The sequence below is a fragment of the Astyanax mexicanus genome, chromosome 12 (genome assembly GCF_023375975.1).
Source record: "Astyanax mexicanus isolate ESR-SI-001 chromosome 12, AstMex3_surface, whole genome shotgun sequence".
Taxonomy (NCBI): domain Eukaryota; kingdom Metazoa; phylum Chordata; class Actinopteri; order Characiformes; family Acestrorhamphidae; genus Astyanax; species Astyanax mexicanus.
Genome location: NC_064419.1, coordinates 45,716,998 through 45,736,537, shown reverse-complemented (window position 1 = coordinate 45,736,537; position 19,540 = coordinate 45,716,998). Strand labels below are relative to the sequence as shown.

Here is a 19,540-nt window from a genome sequence, read left to right as displayed (position 1 = left end):
TTACTTGAGTAGAATTTTAGCAAATGAAAGGTACTTTTACTTAATTACAATTTTTCAGTACTTTTTCCAACTCTGTTCGAGACACACAAGGCATATTTTTTGCGCCCTCACGATACCGAACACAAACATTGACAATTTTTTCGTAATCAGGAACAACAGTACATCATCCCGATGCTTATAAAGAAATAAAGTAAATAGATAAATAATAAATAGCAATACATTACACTAAGGTATACATTTACAAAACAAATAAAAATACTATAATAATAATAAAATAAAACAAAAAGAAATAGTAATATAGAATAAATGAATAGATAAATAGTTCACAAATTGTTATTATGTAAGAATTAAGTAAGAACATTTGTCATCATAGTCATATACTGTATGGTTCCCAAAGATTGATAAACTTTCTTCACTATGTGCAATTGGCCGGTGTGTAATAGATCACTAAAATAGGGCCCAACTGTCTTAAAAGTGAAGCCAATGCAAGCCTAACGCCACTGCTGGCTGGTTTCTGTATGACGTGTAGCTCCGCCTATTCCCATATGTTTCAATATACCACAGTTAGTTCTGTCCATGCAATGTGATTGGCTGAGAGGTGTTCTATGAGTGCCGTTATCAGCTGGTAATGCACTGTAACCGAAGCTTTTCATGTATTACTCCACCACATACAGGTAACCTAGCAACGATGCAGCGCTTACAAGCCAAACTGTGCAGCTACAAACAGAGCAGCAATGGAACTATTTTAACTCACGGAGTGTTTATTTTATAACCAAACAGATCATATGTTCTCCTCCTATTTAACTCAAAATCTTTTAATAAACAGTGATAACGGAACTGTGGTATAATCGCAACAATACACTTTGTGTTTGTGCTATACCGTTTAATATTGGCACTGCTGTGCTGATCTACAGTGCTCGGCCTGCAGCCTCATGCCTACGACCACAGCAGTGCCAATATTACAGGTTATAGCAGGTTATATGACCTAGGATCTGAAAACAATATTATCTCAAAATGTTGGCTTAGTATCTCAAAGTAATGACTTAATATCTCAAAATAATGAATTAGTACGTCAAAAAGCCTTAATATTTCAAAATAATGAATTACTATCTCAAATCAATAAGATAATGTCTCAAAATAATGACTTACTATCTAATAATAACTTAATATCTCAAAATAATGAGATAGTATCTCAAAATAATGACTTACTATCTAATAATAATAACTTAATATCTCAAAATAATGAGATAGCATCTCAAAATAATGACTTACTATGTCGAAATAATGAGTGTCTCAAAATAATGATTTACTATCTAATAATAATAACTTAATATCCGAAAATAATGACTTACTATCTGAAAATAATGACTTACTATCTGAAAATAATGACTTACTATCTGAAAATAATGACTAAATATCTCAAGATAATGACTTACTGTCTCAGAATAATTACTCACTATCTCAAAATAGTAACTCACTGTCTGAATAATGAGTTACACTCTTAAAATAATGAATTAGTATCTCAAAATAATTATTTCATATCTGAAAACAATGATATAGTATATAAAATAATAAATTAGTATATAAAAACAATGAAATTGTATTTATTAATAGTAGTTTGTGCTTATTTTGTTAATTTTATGTAGCAGTAACTGACTGAAACTGGGACTGGGACTGTCTGGACAGTAGGCTGTGTGTGTGTTGATTAGTACAGTCTGGGTGAAGGAGGGGGGCGCTGGTGGACCAGGCAGAAGCAGTGGATGTCAGAGGCATTTCCCTTTGTGTTTATATTTTTAATTCTTTTAGAGGGAAACTGCCTCCCATATCCAAAGTGCTGGAGCACAGAGAGATAATGTATGCTTTTGTGAGGTTCTTTGAGGACGACTTGTGCTACGCGTTACCCGTGTCCAGTGTGAGAGACTTCAGACCGAGGCATAAAGCAGATTTTGATGATCAGAAGGTGTATCTGGTTGTCAGAAGTGAGGAGAATGGTACAGGCCAGCCGGGCAAGGCGCAGATCCTCGCTCTCGCAGGTAAGTCTGCGGATCCAGGGGGGCTTTTTCCCCGCGTTGTTTATTTATTTCTCTCTCGCGCTCTGTCGGATCAGCGGGGGGTTAGATTAGATAGTTAGTGAGCTGATTGAGCTGCTGGAGGGGGACCTTGTGGCACTTTCGGTTTGTGGGAGGAGAAGGTAGCTAAACTGAGCTGCAGCTGCTGAAGAAGAAGAAGCTCAACCTGGAGCTGAAGCTGCTAAAAAAGGCTCTCCGGTGTTCTGACGAGTTCTGCTACCCTGTCAAATCCTGCTACCCTGGTGTGCATTTAAAAATACAACTAAAAATACAAAAATAAGCAATTACTATGTTTAGAACATGTTTCAAAACAGGATGTTTGGATAAGCTAAGCTAGGTTAGCTTGCTTAGTTTACTAGTAAACTCACTCACAGTATCAGACTAAAGTTATGATAGCTGTTAGCTAAGCAAATATGTTTTGTATTTTATTGGCTTGTTACTATTATTGCATTTTTTTACTTAATTAATAACTCAGATAATCAATCAATAAATCAATCAATCAACCTTTATTTTAACTCGAGGAATTGCAAACATATTAGCTTAATAGGGAAAAAAAAAAAAATAAAAAAATAAAGGAAATCACTTTAAATAAGTACATTTAATATACATGAATAAAATATATAGAAATTCATAAAAAGCAAACTTTAAATAAGAAAAATACACAAAAAAGTAGAATTTATCACATTTAAAATAAAAGTAAATGATAAAGTAAAATGAATAATAATTAAATAATTGAATAAAAATAAATAAGTAAAAAGTTAGAACAATAACAATTTAAACTTAGTTAAAACAGTCACCAGCTTCCTGATGGTGATTAAAAACTAAAAGTTTAAAACTCTAAAAACTAAAACTCCGACTTGGGTAAGCTCAGGTTGTTTAAAACAGAAAAGAAGGATAAGACATAGGATAACTGAATAGTCTTAAAAAAAATGAAGAAAAAAAAAAAAACATTAAAAAAAAGGAAGAAAGTGGAAAGAAAGATCTGCGCATGCGCACTGGTGATAAGAAGCACATATTGATGAATAGCACATCTCGGCAGAACACCGGCTCAGGTTATAATGTTCATGTCGACAGGGCGGTTTACCTGCCTCCGCGGGGGTAGCTATGCTAAGCTAACTAGCACGGGCATTAGCGAGCCTGGAGCTGCAGAATATAGATAACGAGACTTTTAGCTTTAGCCGCTGAATAAAGTGCAGTTTCTGCGGCGGGCAGCTGGAGAAACAGCCCGGTGTAGGTAACTTTATTCCGGGAAGCTATCTGTTAGCTGGGGAGCTGTACAGGTAGCTTAGCTTAGGGAGCTAACTAGGTAGCTAGCTAGGTGTTTCGTAAGTTAGCGTAGCTAGTTACCTAAAGGTGCGCAGCTAAGCTAGCTAGGTTACCTAGGTTACCTATCGTTAGTTAACTAGTGTTAACTAACTAACGTTAACTGCGAGACGAAATATTAAATATTGAGATTTTATGCTTATATTTAGCACAAATACTCTTCCAGTGAGGTACAATAAGCACTCTTAAAGTCTCAAAATGACTCAATATCATTTTTTTGTGTTAAATTTAAACACAAGTAAGTTAACAGGGTAGCTTGACCGATGATGATTTTTGTGTTGTTTTGAGTTCAATTGACTTTGAGGTGAAATGAGGTGAAAATTCTGTGAAACACTGATTAAGATCATTATTGGTTTATTTTTCTTAGTGAAATGTATTAAAATAAGCTTTCACAAAGTCAAAATGACTGAAGCAAGACTTAAATCAAGCACTTTTTGTGATTATTATGATTATCTTGAGTTCAAATAGAAATACACAGACATAGCTTTATATAGTTATATATCTTTAAAGATACAATGTATGTATATTGAGACGTTTATGCTTATATTAAGGAAAAAAATACTCTGCCAATAAGATAAAACAAGCATTCTCAATGTTTTAAAATGACTTTTTCTTGGCATTAATTTAGACACAAGTAGCAGAATAGCTTGATTGGTGGCTTTTTGTGTTATTTAAAGTTCAAATTACATAAAATAAGTTGTACATTCAAAGTAACACTTATTAAGGTCATTATTATCATATTTGATAGTACAATTTATTGAAATAAGCATTCATAAGTTTCAAAGTGACTCAAGGAAGACTTAGATCAAGCAAAAATCACTGATTCAGGGGTTTAATGGTAGCTGAATTGGTGTTCCATTTACTGTAAATAAGGAGATAATTCCTAAAATGTATTGCCTTTACATTAGATAATTTCGGTTAAGAATATATATATATATAGTACTAGTCAAACGTTTGCCCCACTTCTTCTCATTCAATGGTTTTCTGCTTCTACAGGTCTGTTTCAACAATTTGGATGTTTTAATTAAATGTTTTAGCTTTCTAGAACATAATGGTAAAATATAAGTTAGGGAATTAGGGCCATATTGGTCATCAGAGTATATCTTTTCCTGCTGTTGCTGTTTCTCTATGTATGTCTTTAATATTAATCTATGGTAAAGACAATAAAGTAAAAAAGACAAACATTAAATGAGAAGGTTTGTCCAAACTTTGACTGGTACAGTACTGTGTTGCTCCACAGACATTCACAGGAATTATGGTTGTTATAATGTGTAACCTAGCTAGGTTAGCTAGAAGTAGGCAGACTGTCTGTTCTCCTGGCTTAGGCCACACCACCTCTCCAGTGGCAGTCTGGCTGCCTGCTCGAGTTAGCGGGCTACTTAGCTAAATTACTAATCCTCATATGCTCCTTGGCTCTGTTGTTAAAGCGGAACGAAAGTCTGATCTTATTAGGAAGGAGAAGTAGTTAGACTGTGAGCTGAGTAAGATTGTGAAGTTTGCAGAAAGCAGAGGTTGGTGGAGTTGCCATGTGTTCATCAGCCCTGTACTTGGAGGTCCACTGCTCTGCGCCCTTTAACTCATATATTATATAGATCTATTACACACAAAGTGATTTTTTTTTAATTGTCGATAATTATGGCTTATAGCCAATAAAAACACAAAAATCAGTGTCTGAGAAAATTTGAATATTAAATAATATGTATTTTCAGGAGTGTGGGCAGTGTGCCAAGTCCTGCTGGAGAATGAAATCTGCATCTCTATAAAAGTTGTCAGTAGCAGAGGGAAGCATGAAGTGCTGTACGATTTTGTGGGAAAACAAAACTGCACTTTAGACTTGATAATAAAACACAGTGGATCAACACCAGCACATGACATGTCTCTCCAAACCATTACTGATCATCAGTAAATTTTACATTTCATGTGTAAATCAAGGGAGCAGAGTCTGGAGGAAGAGTGGAGAGACACACAGTCCAAACTGCTCGAGGTCTAGTGTGAAGTTTCCACCAATCAGTGATGGTTTGGAGAGACATGTCATCTGCTGGTGTTGATCCACTGTGTTTTATTATCAAGTCCAAAGTCAGCACATCATGCTTTTATAGAGATGCGGATTTCATTTTCCAGCAGGACTTGGTACACTGCCCACACTGCCAGATGTCCAGGATAGTGGACCAGGATTGAGAAACACTGGGTAGCCTAACTTCAACTCCAGTAAAAGATATGATATGTTTTCTGCATAATAGCAACAATATAAAAAAATGCATATTACTTTACTTTTTTTTTTAGCAATAGTAAATACTGTATAGTAAAAGTTCACTACTGAAGTGTGCTTCCTTCTTTTCCAGACAGCATTGAGGAATTTGAGCACAGTATTATGCAAAAGAAGATGAAAATTCCCAAAATGTCTACCAGGAATGCCGTACATGCAGTAGAAAATCACTTTGGTGAAGAAAGAATGCCCCTCAGACATAAAAAGGTACAGTGCACCTCCAGTACATCTCAACACACTGACCTCAGATCCGGAAGAAGGCCGCTGAGCATGCTGCTACAGTGGAGTGCAGACTGCTTCCCTGCCAGCGGGCTGGATTAATTTGGAATTCATGCACAAATCAGGATTGGCTTAACATGGATTTTGCACTGATATTAATGTCTTAAATTCTAGGGGGAAACGGGGGAAATGGAGTATTTCAGATGTAGACCAGGAGAGCATGCTTCTGATAAATCAAAATTCTAAATATTTTACATCATGTGATGTACTGTAGGTTAGTAATTGCATTGTGTGTTCTTTAAATGCATAATGCAAATATCTGTCATCATGTGCATTACTACACTTATTAAGTCACATTTAACTGTTGCTTAAAACATTAATAATTATTGTTAATCTTAATGACTAGTAGTGTAAAGGGCTTGTCTACCTATAGACTACACTCTTTCAAATTTCTAAGTAGGAAATCAAATTTGTTGGGATGTTCCAGATGTTTATATTGTGTCAAAAGTTCATAATGAATTAGCCATTCAGTAGAGTTAGCTCTTTCACTGTTTAGAGGTGAGTATATTGGACTGTGGTCTGAGTGATTACCATGGTAAAACAAGCTATGTAGGACGGACCGCTAGCTGATAACGTCCTGGCTTACCGGAGCACTCAGGGTTCCTCAGTGTAGCGCTGTCGGGTGGCATTTACTAGCTCTAAGCGCTGCTAATTGTGGCTAGCGCTGCTGCTAACCTACACAAAAAATATTGGAAATCTAAGCTTATTGTAAAAAAAAATGGAAGCGCTTTACTTACCCAAATAAACAGTTTTCAGAAGAGAAATCTGTGTAGATTAACACCTAGCACTCGTTTGACTTTAAAAGAAAATTATTTTGTAGAAGAATTACAATTTTCTGTACTTCCTCCAATGATGAGACCTGCTGAGTTAGAAGGGAAACATGGCGACACCCTTGTTCCTTATTAGTGTCGCTTAAAATATGCCTTACAATCCGATGCGCCTTATAGTCCGTAAAATACGATAGTACATTAAGTAAACTGATACAAAGCATGATAAAGGAAACTTAAATGTTTTTGTTTCGTTTAATTTCATTTATTCTAGGGCTGCAACGATTAGTCGATATAATCAACAATGTCGATTATAAAAAAATTGTCGACTAAAAATGTGTAAATTATTAGCAATACACAAATTACTGGGGACAAAAAGTGACCAATCACAACAGATTTAACATTTCCTCACTAAATATCAGCACCTTGTATATATTAAAATCACAATGTTCTGGACATTTGAAGGGCATTTAAATTCTATGTTCAGCTGTTTCTATCATTTTGAACCAATAGTGAAAGCAGAAAGCAGAAGCAGAGAGGGAGGTCATGGCAGAAATAATAGTTGACTAATCGATTAATCGGAAATAATAATCAGCAGATTAGTGGACTACTAAAATAATCATTAGTTGCAGCCCTAATTCATATATAGTGTATATAGTGAACTTAAACCTGCCCTTTTTGTCGGCGCTATCTTAAGTTTTTTTTTTTTTTTTTCCCTCCAAACATTTAAAGAAAAGTAATATTTTGTGTACTGTGTCACTTACCCGCCGTGTTTGTGCTGCAGGTGCACCCTCACGAGCACCACCGGGCCTCCTCCAACTCCTCAAAGAGCCTGGCTGCAGTGGTGGCTCGGCTGGAGAGGAACGCCGTGAGCTCGTGTGTGGAAGGAGAAGATCTGGAGCGGCTGGATGAGGGCGAGGAGGAGGAGGAGGCGGTGGTTCCCCGCGTGCTGTACGAGGAGCTGGTGCACAGCTACAGGCAGCAGGAGGAGGAGGTGCGGCGGCTGCAGCAGGAGCTGGAGCGAACACGCAGGCAGCTGCTGCAGCAGGCCAAGAAACTGAAGGAGTACAGCAGCCTGCTGACCGAGGTCAAGGAGCTGCGTGACTTCAACCGCCGCCTGCAGGATGTGCTGCTCATGCGGCTGGGCAGTGGTGAGACACACATACACACACATACACACAGGCTTACTTACATTCATACTCTTTGCTATCTTACACCCCATCAACAGTCTATTTTCACTCCTTGTGCACGTACAATTAAAATAGCGTCGTAGTTTAGGAATAAATCTACACTGATGGGTGTGGTAGTCTGGAAGTGTATTTTGGTAAATTTCTGGCGTGTTTCTTATTTGGGAGGTGAAAAACACAGGACTCCACTGACTGATTAAAACCATGACAACAGTCAATCATCAGAGTCCATTCCTATAGGTGTTCCCAGCGCTCGTACTCCCCCACTCGTTAAACAAACTCAGCAATAAACAGAATAAAGAATAAAATAACATTACTCTTCCCTTAAATGAGCTGCTGGTGTATCTTCACAGTGTGAACGAGCAGGTCAGTATCTGTCTCTGCTGAGACGCACAAAAGCGCTGTACTGTTAAGATACAAACACACCAAAGTCAAATCTCACCTGCTCCTTAAAAGGAATGACAACTGGCACTCTAATTACTTCATTACACTAATTAGTTCATGCCTTTTTTGTGTTTCGTGCCACTCAAGGTGTATTTTTTGCATCCTCATGATACCTAAGACACACAGACATGCTCTAAATTTAGCTGTATGCTAGTATGTTGATTCCAGATACCCTACCAATACAAACGGACCACCTACAAAACCTGTGACATCAAGCGTTTGAAATTTTAGACTGACATGGGAAACTATTGGTCGTATTTATCAAGTTACGCATTCAGAAGTAGCATATAATGCATGTGTAACGCCTCAGACGTCTAATAGAGTACTGCCATAATCCATCCCATGCAACTCAATAATATTCCCACACAGTTCCTGCAGATTTTGCATTTAGTTGTCAAGTGTTCGAACATCCGATAGCCTCCCACGCATTTTAGATTATTCAATTATTAAATTAAAATAATAAATGTATTAATTAAGTAATTACACATTACTTTCAAACACCTATTACATTATTATTAAGTATATTCAGACAATGGAATTTGAATACAAAAATTCTTAAATATCCAAAATAATAAAACATATCTGGAAAAGTCATGGAATTTGAAAATAGCAAAAGTTTTGCAAAAATATAAATATACAGAAAGTTTTGGAAAAGTCATGAAAATCTTAGTGTTTCAGTTTATCAATGGAGAAAATGTATTGTGAGCTAACAAATAAGTCAGTATAGAGTTAATTCAGTAATTTTAAGCCTACACAATGGAGCTCTCAGAATCTGACACATTTTATTATTAACCACAAAAATAAAACCACAGTTTTTAAAAGTTGACATACCAACTCAGTGACGCGAATTGGCATATCTCACTAAGTAAACACTATTATTGAGCAATATTGAGGTCCACATTAATGTTGAGTTTAATTATGAGTTTATGCACATTTATTATGTCTATTTTACAATAAATCAATATTGCAATTATTGATTATGACAGCTTTAATACTGAGGACACAGAATATATCCCCGTTGAATTCAGTCCTCTTGGTTTGGTGTGCTTTGGCTTGGGTTTGAAGTTTGTTTTTAATGTTCCTTTAGGCTTTAAGTTCATTTTTAATCTTTTTACCATGAAGCTGAAGGTAAAGGAAAGGCTTTAATGTGTGTCAGTCATGTGTATTAGTTTCACTCAGGCTGCAGTTTAATTGAAAACTCTATCACTGCTCGTGCTGTGACAAATTATACCTCTTTCCTGGTGCCAAGATAAGTTATCAGCTGCTTTTTCATCACATGGCGTTTGCTGGGACCAGTAAGTTGCAGTGAAGGCTGAGATATATGGCAGTGAGTGTTTCTGCCTTGTGGTTTTATTTGAATGGTCGGTATCTGTTTTTGTTGTTGTTTAGTACTGTTTTTCTCAATGTGAAGATAGGGTTTTATATATCAGTATAAATGTTGAAGCATCTAAACTTTTAGCTGTAAACATAACATGCAATCAAAAATGACAGTATTTGGTATAAATCTATAGGCTTTTCAATTAGACCGAACACAGCAAGTGCAAATCATTTTGGTTCCAAAATTATATCAAGATATGTCAGGGCAGTTTTAAAAAACAAAAAACAAAACAAAAACTTGCAAATATTGTACTAATTTCAAGAATATACTACTGAAACTAAAACTAATTTAAAATAATTATACAAATACTTATACTCAAGTAACCAAATATCTACAACATACTAAAATACAATATTTAGTGACTTAGTGACAAATAATAACGTAACAAAATATTTAACGTACTTATTTTAAAATACCTATACAAATACTTATGATAAAGAAACAAAAAAAATCTACAAAAATATTAAAATGCATTTTTGCATAAGATAATACTATGACAAAAAATATTTATAATCTATAAAATACTTGTTTTGAAGTGCTTACTTGTACAAATATTTTTACGAAAGTAGCCACGTATGTACAAATGCTAAAATAATAATCTAACAAAAAAAAATTATTAACACACTTAGTTTAAAATACCTATACAAATACTAAAAATAACTTAAAATCTAATAAAATACTAAAATGCATTTTTTGTGACTTGAATTTTGTATCAGATAATACTGTAACAATACAAATAATCTTATTAAAATGCTTATTTTAAAATGCTTACTTGTACAAATACTTTTACTAAAGTGACAAAAGAAATCTACACAAATGCTAAAAAATGCAATATATAGTGCATACATATAAACATATAAACTTCATATGATTCAACTATTCAAAGCAATTATTCAAAAATGCACAGTAGCTTCCCATTAAAAACAAATGATATACATATAATACGCTGCTTTTATCACATAAGGGTTTATCTTAAATCACAATACTTATATTTTGTACGGTATAATATGGCACACCCCGACTGATGACCTTGATATACTGTATTATCCAGTCAATTTTTATTTTATTTTTTTCAGATGATGCTATTAGTAATATAAGTTTAGTGAGCGAGTTTTAGGCTGTGGGCAGAGCAGAGCAGTGCAGAGTAGAGCAGTGCATCGCAGTGCTGCACTGGTATAGTAGAGCAGTTCCATTGCTTAGAGTAGTGTGGGCGATTATTCCTGAGATTTAAAGCACAGCACGGCTGCTTAAAGAGGACATAGTGTTCAGAGGTCTGGGGCCAGTGTCCTGGCCAGCTGCTCTGTCTGTGTGTGTGTGTTACTGTGTGTGTGTCTCTTTGTGTGTGTGTGTGTGTGTGTGTAACGAGGGAGCCGACTGAGAGATGGAAGAGAACTAATGGTGAGGGCTAAAGATTAGACTGGGCAGGGTGATGCGGGGTCAGGAATGCAGTACGCTGACCGATATTAAAACTCATCAGCTACATTAGAGCTTAGTGTGGCCAGCCACCAAGCCAGCTTACTGGGCTAAAATAACCCGGCTGTCTCGAGGCACAGGGGAAGCCGTGTTTTAGGCAGCCGCCCAAAGTGAGTCAGCCAGGGCTCGGTCCGGCCGCGCTGGCCGGGATGAATCAAAGCTCCTGAGACGGAGCGCGAGAGTACGCAATAGCGGGATTGGGGGGGAGGGCTTTATGTGGAATGCTTTCTCTTTTATTTTTCTGCTTTGCTGTTTACTTCACTCTGTATTGTAGGCCAGCAGACTGGCATCTTAATTAACCTGCGGTCAAATGCTTTCCTCCCCGCAGAGCCAATGCACGACAATGGCACTCAGACAATCAAAGCCGAGGTGGTGGAGCCAATTGTCGAGCCACAGGAAGTTTGCCGAGAGGAAGCCAACACTAGCTCCACCCACTCCCCTTCCCCGAGGACAGTCTATACCTTCAACGATGGAAAAGTAAGAGGACCTGTGTGTGTGTGTGTGTGTGTGTGTGTGTGTGTGTGTGTGTGTTTATATATATATATATATATATATATATATATATATATATATATATATATATATATATATATATATATATATATACACATACATACATATACAGGGGTTGGACAATGAAACTGAAACACCTGCCATTTTAGTGTGGGAGGTTTCATGGCTAAATCTTGGGCCAATCTTCATTAATTGCACATTACAACAGTAAGAGCAGAGTGTGAAGGTTCAATTAGCAGGGTAAGAGCACAGTTTTACTCAAAATATTGCAATGCACACAACATTATGGGTGACATACCAGAGTTCAAAAGAGGACAAATTGTTGGTGCACGTCTTGCTGGAGCATCTGTGACCAAGACAGCAAGTCTTTGTGATGCATCAAGAGCCACGGTATCCAGGGTAATGTCAGCATACCACCAAGAAGAACCAACCACATCCAACAGGATTAACTGTGGACGCTGTAAGAGGAAGCTGTCTGAAAGGGATGTTCGGGTGCTAACCCGGATTGTATCCAAAAAACATAAAACCACGGCTGATCAAATCACGGCAGAATTCAATGTGCACCTCAACTCTCCTGTTTCCACCAGAACTGTCCGTCACCACAATCAATTATTGTGGTCTAAAACCAGGTTTTTCAGTTTCATTGTCCAACCCCTGTATATATGTTTGTGTGTATGTGTGTATGCATAGAAATTAACATTATGGGAAGGAACTAAACAACAAAACATTCAGGTTCTCGTTAGGGCTGCACAATATAATAAAAAAAAATTACATTGCATAAAAAATTAAACAATGCAGGGCCCATGACGTCACCAGCCCCAGCCCCATCCCCACCCATGTGCTGTCTCACGTGAACCGGACCAATCAAGTCAGCGCATTAGTTCCATTAGTCAGACATTAGTTTGAGAAGATAACACTGCTGAACTGAAGACTGAATTAATCTATGCTTCTGTGTCAAATCAACACAAGTGGGCTGCACCATTATTAGCATTTATACTTGTTTACTGGTGCATCTGCGTTGTTCCTCATCTACACAGCAAAAACTTTGTATGGCGATGAGGTTTATGTGCCAATTGTTGACTTGCTTGGCGAACTATGGACAATTGCATCTAAAACTGAGAGGATTATGTTGGAATTGGAGCTAATTAGGGCTGGACGCTAATTCTTTAGTATAGCAGTGTATATTCGGATATTAAATGTTTCAGCAAAAGTGAGGCAATAAAAGAAAAACTTTATGTCTGATATTGTAGTATACATTATTCACTGCATCTGTATCACTACATTACATGAATAGGAAAATTAGTTTTTCCAAAGTTTGTACAGACCTCCGTTGTGGACGTTCTTTTAGTGTTCATAAAATAATGGAATTGTATTGAATTGACCGAAATTAAGAAAAATTATGTGTGGTAAATTTTAGCCACATCATGGTGTCACTTTTACTAAAATTGCAACGAAAGGGAGAGAAGATATTGGACAAGCCGGTTAAAAGTACTGATCTGATTGAGTTATCTAAAGAACTTAAAAACAGCATTACAGCCAGTCACAGATGTTGTGGTCTGCATTCCTTTTAGAGCAGATGAATCTGATTCCAGGTCATGTTCAGTAAGAGAGAGAGAGAGAGCGTGCACAGTCAAAAAATGCAGAGGGAAATGTCTTCAGAGGAGAGTTATTATAGACGGTTGTCAGTTTTGTCAGTGTAAATGAATGACCTACTGAGCTCTGAGTTCCATTTTATCCCTTCTCCACTTAGAAATGCTTCTGTATTTAGTTTAAAACCAAAATAATACACACTTTAAGAACAAAAATCATTTATTGTGCAATAAACTACTAGGGGTGTGACGAGATCTCGTGGCACGATATCTCGCGAGATTAAACGTGACGATATTTTTCGTCAAGCTTAAACCTGTCTCGCGGGAAGAAAAAAAATAGTTTAGTGTGGACTTTTTAAGAGGGATCTGGCAACCCAGTAGTGATACAGCGGGTAGCTGAGGAGTGAGAGCAGCTCTCAGCAGAAGAGGAAAATTCGGGCATTTGTATAGAACAGAGGTCACTAATGGGTGGACCGCGGTCTGCGACCGGACCCAAACGTTGTCCAATGCGGACCCAAACCTACTGAGAAGGATTTAATTGTATACGTGCTCCTCATGCGGGAAAAAAACGCCTTTATAAGGAGATAGGGAGTCCAAAAACGGGCGGAAAAACGAGAATTGGACCATACTGAATTCTAATTAAATAACTTACTCCTGGTATACAAGATGCTTCTGCTACTTTTAAGTTGTATGTCTGGCTGCATTTTGGCTCCAGTGGAAACAATAAATGGTAACAGAGTGACCAACAAGACACAAACCATATATAAATACTGTAAGTAAATCCTACATGTGACTGTTTCATAGGCAGTTGTATTAATCACTTAGCTCTGTAGTTAAAAAAAAAAATAAAAAAAAAACATGTTCTGTCTCTGATTGCACTTCAAGCATAGTCTTAATATGACTGGTTATGGTTCTGCATAGTTAAATTGCAAGAGATTTACGAGAAAAAAACACAAACCCTAGGCTTAATATGACTGGTTGTAGTTTTTTTTAGTATTTCTATTTCCTATAGAATCAATGTGTGAGAGAAACCAGTCTGTTAATTTTGTGTTATATTATTTTGTCAAATAAAGCTCTAGTTTCAAGCCATTTTTCATTTTTGACGTTTTCTTTAAAATTTAATTTTTAAATCTTGTCTCGTCTCGTTCTCGTGAACCCAATATCGTGTCTCGTCTCGTCTCGTGGGATTGGTGTCTCGTCACACCCCTATTAACTACAAATATTTAACTATGCATATTGCCTTATGCTTTTAAGTTTTAATAGTTATTTTTAAAAAATATAAGCATTAAATTTACTAAATTAAATTATATTAGTGGTACCAATCACTTAATAATGAAAATATATAGATTAAATTCATTATTCTTTTTTTTAATGCTGCTAGTTCCCTGTATTTTTGAGAGGTGGTCAGTAATAATAGTGTAGTGTAGTTAAGGTCAGGCACACTTAAGCTTTATTACTGTATTATAATAGTATTATAAGGGCACAAGTTAGGGAGAGACACACGAGAGCGAGCAAGCGAGGGCTTGAGACTGTAGCACAGCGGCGGTGTGTCGGCAGTTTGAATGATCAGTGTGAACACACTTTCCACTTGTGTGTGCCAGGTAACCAACATGGTTGTTGGTTGTTTTTTTAATGCTTTTTTCATGCAAAATACCAAAAACAGGCAGTAATATATTTTTTAAGCCTTTTCGGTACTTGATTGTACTGAGACATTTTGGAATTTCGATACCAAGCCCTATTGGCTGCCCAGTGATGCTGAACCATTGGTGGCTGGAAAACATGTATCGGAGGAGGCATGTGCTGGTCTTCACTCTCATAAAGATGATGATGATGATTGGGATTAGAAATAACCTAAAAAAAACAACTTGCTGGAGGACAAACAGTAAAAACTAAAACTATGAACTCAGTCCAGCTTACATAAAAAGAGTAAACATAGTGAATTTCTGTGTTTAACTCCCAAACACCATCAAACAGAGAACAGAACCTCCAATTCGGCTTTTACTTGCGTGTAGAATGCTAGCGCAGGCACTGAAACTCGGAGGGAAAGCAGATACACGCTGGATAAAGAGACTAGAGATGGGACCGATCCGATACAATATCGGTATCGGGGCCGATATTGACGTAATCTGACGAATCGGATATCGGGCGGGCGCTGCCGATCCACTTACCGATCCATATTCCAGTCCAAAGCTTGAGCTGAACAATAAACCCGGCATAACGTTAACACAAAACGCATCCCTGATCAGGATTCCAGTTTAACAGTTTACCCTGAACCCCCAGCAGCTTCAGTCTGCGGCTGACTGAGTAACTTTAGCTGTTTATCTACAAAAAAAGTCCATTATCTGGAGAGTTTTCACTTTGGAAACGCTGTACAGCAGAACGGTACACGTAAAGTCAGCGTCTGAGAGGTAAACAGATTAACACCAGCAGTCTGTTAGCCTAGCTAGCACTGAACTGACAGCAGCTGCATTCCGGTTTTGTGAAGGTATTATAACTACAGACTGGAGTAAACTATATTCATAATCCACATATCCTATAAAACCACAGCATCTACAAACACTAACCAGCACAAACACACCCATCTGTTATTAAAAAACAGTCATTAATTTAGTTCGGAAATACAGTTAGCATTGCCACTTAGCCGTTAGCCATCTCCATTAAGATCTGCAGTCTGTTAGCCTAGCTAGCAAAATCATTCCGGCATTGTGAATGTAATAAATAACTATTTTAAGTGAACTACAGCCATAATCCACATCTAATATCAAACCACAGATCTTACCAACCCTAACCAGCACTAAGAAATCAATCTGTTATTAAAAAACAGGGATTAATTTAGCTCGGAAATACAGTTAGCATCGCCAGTTAGCCGTTAGCTATTGCAGCTAATCCTCTATGCTACCTGTCAAAATAAAAGTCTCCTGCACAACCGTTGCAAAAAATGCCCTGAATTTAATGTTTAACGTATTTAATATTTTACTTTTTTTTATATTTAATAAAAATTCAAACATTTTATTTGAAAGGAAACTATTGTGTAATTGCATATGAAGTGTGTCAAATAAATGACTTTTGAATGCATTTACATTAAATGCACCTGTGGATACTCTTAAAAGGGCTGTGTGGTCTGTTTCAGCCTCATTATTTAACCTTAATCATAGTACTATTAATAAACTAAAAGTATCGGTATTTGTATCGGTATCGGCAATCTTATATCAGTTTTATATCGGTATCGGATCGGAGCTGAAAAAAGTGTATCGTCCCATCACTAAAAGAGACTCGAGCTGTGTGAAGCAGCGTCTTTGACTCCTTGTTCTCTCTCTCTTTTGCAGAATATCCTTGAAGTAACCCTGATTTTCAAGAGTTGTTCTTATTCTCGTTTTTCTCTCGTAAAAGAGTGCTGTGCGTCTCTCTCGCTCGTCCTGATAAACCAAAGACACAGAGTGTATTCATAGTAACGGTCATTTTGATGGCAGTGCTGTGTAAGGGGTTACACAAAGTTACGTTTAAAGTGGCAGTGCACACGTTTATTTGGGGAGAATGTGTAATTGCAGAGAGGATGAATCTGGCGATATATTTTTTTTTTGGCTCTTCTGTTTTAATTTTGCCTTTTTTGGTCTCCATTTGCTGTTCTGATATCTCCATGTTCGCAGTAGCCTTTGTATCAGCGTCATTAGCAGAACTGTACCATACCTTTCCCAAATTTCTCCCCACTCTACTACTCCGATTGACCTATGTTAACTTTGATCTGACTGTTGAGATTAAGGACATGTTGCCTAGGGCTACAACGATTAGACGATATAATCGACAGTGTCGATTATTTAAAATTTGTCGACTAATTGTTCATTTGTAACAGTACCACTATACACAAAGTTCTGGGGACAGAAGCGCAATGGGAGATGAGTAAATGGCTCAATCACAACTCTATAAATTCCCAATCACAACAGATTACGCATTTTCTACTTAATAAATATCAGTACCGTATTTTTCGGACTATAAGGCGCACCGTATTTTAAGACGCACTATCAAAGAACGCCTATTTTCTGGTATTTTTTCCATACATAGGGCGCATCGCATTATAAGACGCGTTAAGTGACACTAGAAAGGGTGCCTATATCAAAGTGAACAGGGGTGGCGCCATGTTTCCCTTCCCCCACGGGGGGGGGGGGGGGGGTGTCTTGCCGGTGGAGCGTCTCAGTATACAAATCTAGCTCTTTCAAAGTCAAACGAGTGCTGGATATTAATCTACACAGATTCCTCTCCTGAAAACTGTTTATTTGGGTGAGTAACGTGCTTCAGTTTATTTACAGTAAGCTTAGATTTCCAGATGTCCACTAAGGCTTGCTGCACCAGCGTTAGCATAGCTATCCGCTAGCACGCTAGCTAGTCCCCTAAACTAGTAAAGTTAACCCAAACTTAAACGACAGCGTTACACTGAGTAATCCTGCGTGTTCTGGTAAGACAGTGAGATATTAGCTAGCGATTCGTCCCCCGTAGCTTGTTTTAACACGGTAAACAAGCAGATTACAGGCTGATAAAACTCACCTCTGAGAGAGTTAGCTCTTAGCATCTAGCTAATGCTAGCCAGGCAAAGCAGCACAGACTTACAGGCTGATAACTCACCTCTGAACGGTGAACGCTTAGCGATTAGCATCTAACTCTAATAATACTGCTCCAGCAGTATTAAAAGTGCTAAATTTAGATAATACTGATCTCTGAACAGTGAAAAAGCTAGCTAGCTTAGCGGTTAGCATCTAGCTAATGCTATTGCTGCTCCAGCCACGGAGCTGCACGGCTCTGCACGGAGTGTGTGTTTACTTTAGATAATTTAGATAATACTGATCTCTGAACAGTGAATAAGCTAGCTAATGCTATTGCTGCTCAGCCTCGGAGCTGCACGGCTCTGGACTCTGTATAGCACTGAAACTCTCTATAACGCTGCACGGAGTGTGTGTTTACTGCTCCTTACAACCTGACGGGTAAAATCCATACAAAAGGCGCACCGTATTATAAGACGCACTGTCAATTTTTGTGAAAATTTAAAGTTTTTAAGTGCGCCTTATAGTCCGAAAAATACGGTACTTTCCACATTTAAACAACATCTAGACGTTTAAATGTCTTTTAAATCTCATGTTCAGCTGTTTTTTTTTCTTTTCAGAGATAAAGTACGTGGTAGTAATAATCTTTGACTAATTGAATAATCGATCATCAGATTAGTCGACTACCAAAATAGTCATTGATTGCACCCATAATGTTATTATCATATCTGATACGCAAGTTTCCCAAATCAGGCTTGAAATAAGTCACATTCAGTAAGCCTGTTTACACCTGCCGTTAATATGCTTTTGATGATGAGATCACATAAAGCACAGTAATTATTTAATTATTATATATCTATTTTCTGTACTTGCTGTAATTTTTGGGAAGGAGAGTAACTTAATTTCAGTTTTCTGTATGCCCTGTACATATGCAGTATTGACAATAAAACTACTTGACTTGACTAATTATATAACATTACTCTATGTTTTAGACTATAAGGCGCAAATAAATAAATGCATAAATAATAAATACTTTTTTTAAGGTTCATGCGGTCATGAAAAACCTGGGAAAGTCATGGAATTTGAAAATAGCAATTTCCATGACTGGTAAGTTTTGGAAAAATAAAAATACCCAAAAGTTTTTGGTAAAGTCATGGAAAATTGCAATTCACAAATTTATATTTCCATTTATCAACTAAGAGTTAGTAAGTAATTTAGCCCTACACAAGGAAGCTCTCAGGATCAGACACTTATTTTTTATTATTGAAGATTGTCAGCATTGCTTAAAAATTATTATTATTTTTTTTTTAACAGTCCATGTCAGCACGGATGTTTTTTAAACTTTTAAACATGGAAAAGTCATGAAAAATCATGGAAAATCATTGGTTAAAAAGTGTATAAACCCTGTTTTTCACAGCACTGTATATATATATGTGTGTGTGTGTGACAGCATCCTGTTAGAAAATGACCACACACATGGTATAATCTCAGTACCCTTGCTTTAAGCTGTGCAGTCCTCTGTTCAGGCCTTTTAGTTTCCTCTAATTGGCGATGAATCTCCCATCCCAGTAGGCATTTTAACCGGAGCTTCTCGCTGCACTGGCTGAGCCCTGTTAGCAGACAGTGGGCCCGTGTTCGCCCTTATTTTCGCTTGCCTCCCATGACAGGAGGGAATTTGTGTTACACGCTGAAAGGGTTCTCAGATCAAGCGTGAAGAACA

The 19,540-nt window shown here is 37.1% G+C and overlaps 2 protein-coding genes across 3 annotated transcripts in view; both read left to right on the top strand.

Moving 5' to 3' along the window:
• The window catches only part of agbl4 (AGBL carboxypeptidase 4), a 678,742-nt gene that overhangs the window by 505,402 nt on the left and 153,800 nt on the right, over nt 1–19,540 (top strand). The gene's annotated exons all lie outside the window — the stretch shown is intronic.
• The window catches only part of bend5 (BEN domain containing 5), a 34,119-nt gene continuing 15,844 nt past the window's right edge, over nt 1,266–19,540 (top strand). Inside the window, exons 1-4 of one of the 2 annotated variants that reach the window (XM_007235278.3) lie at nt 1,266–2,033; nt 5,735–5,865; nt 7,489–7,855; nt 11,515–11,663. In XM_007235278.3, coding sequence (XP_007235340.1) covers nt 1,853–2,033; nt 5,735–5,865; nt 7,489–7,855; nt 11,515–11,663 — 828 coding nt within the window. In that variant the 5' untranslated portion in view covers nt 1,266–1,852. Of the gene's footprint in view, nt 2,034–2,627; nt 3,300–5,734; nt 5,866–7,488; nt 7,856–11,514; nt 11,664–19,540 lie in introns of those variants that run through there. The other variant, XM_007235279.4, reaches the window with a different exon arrangement.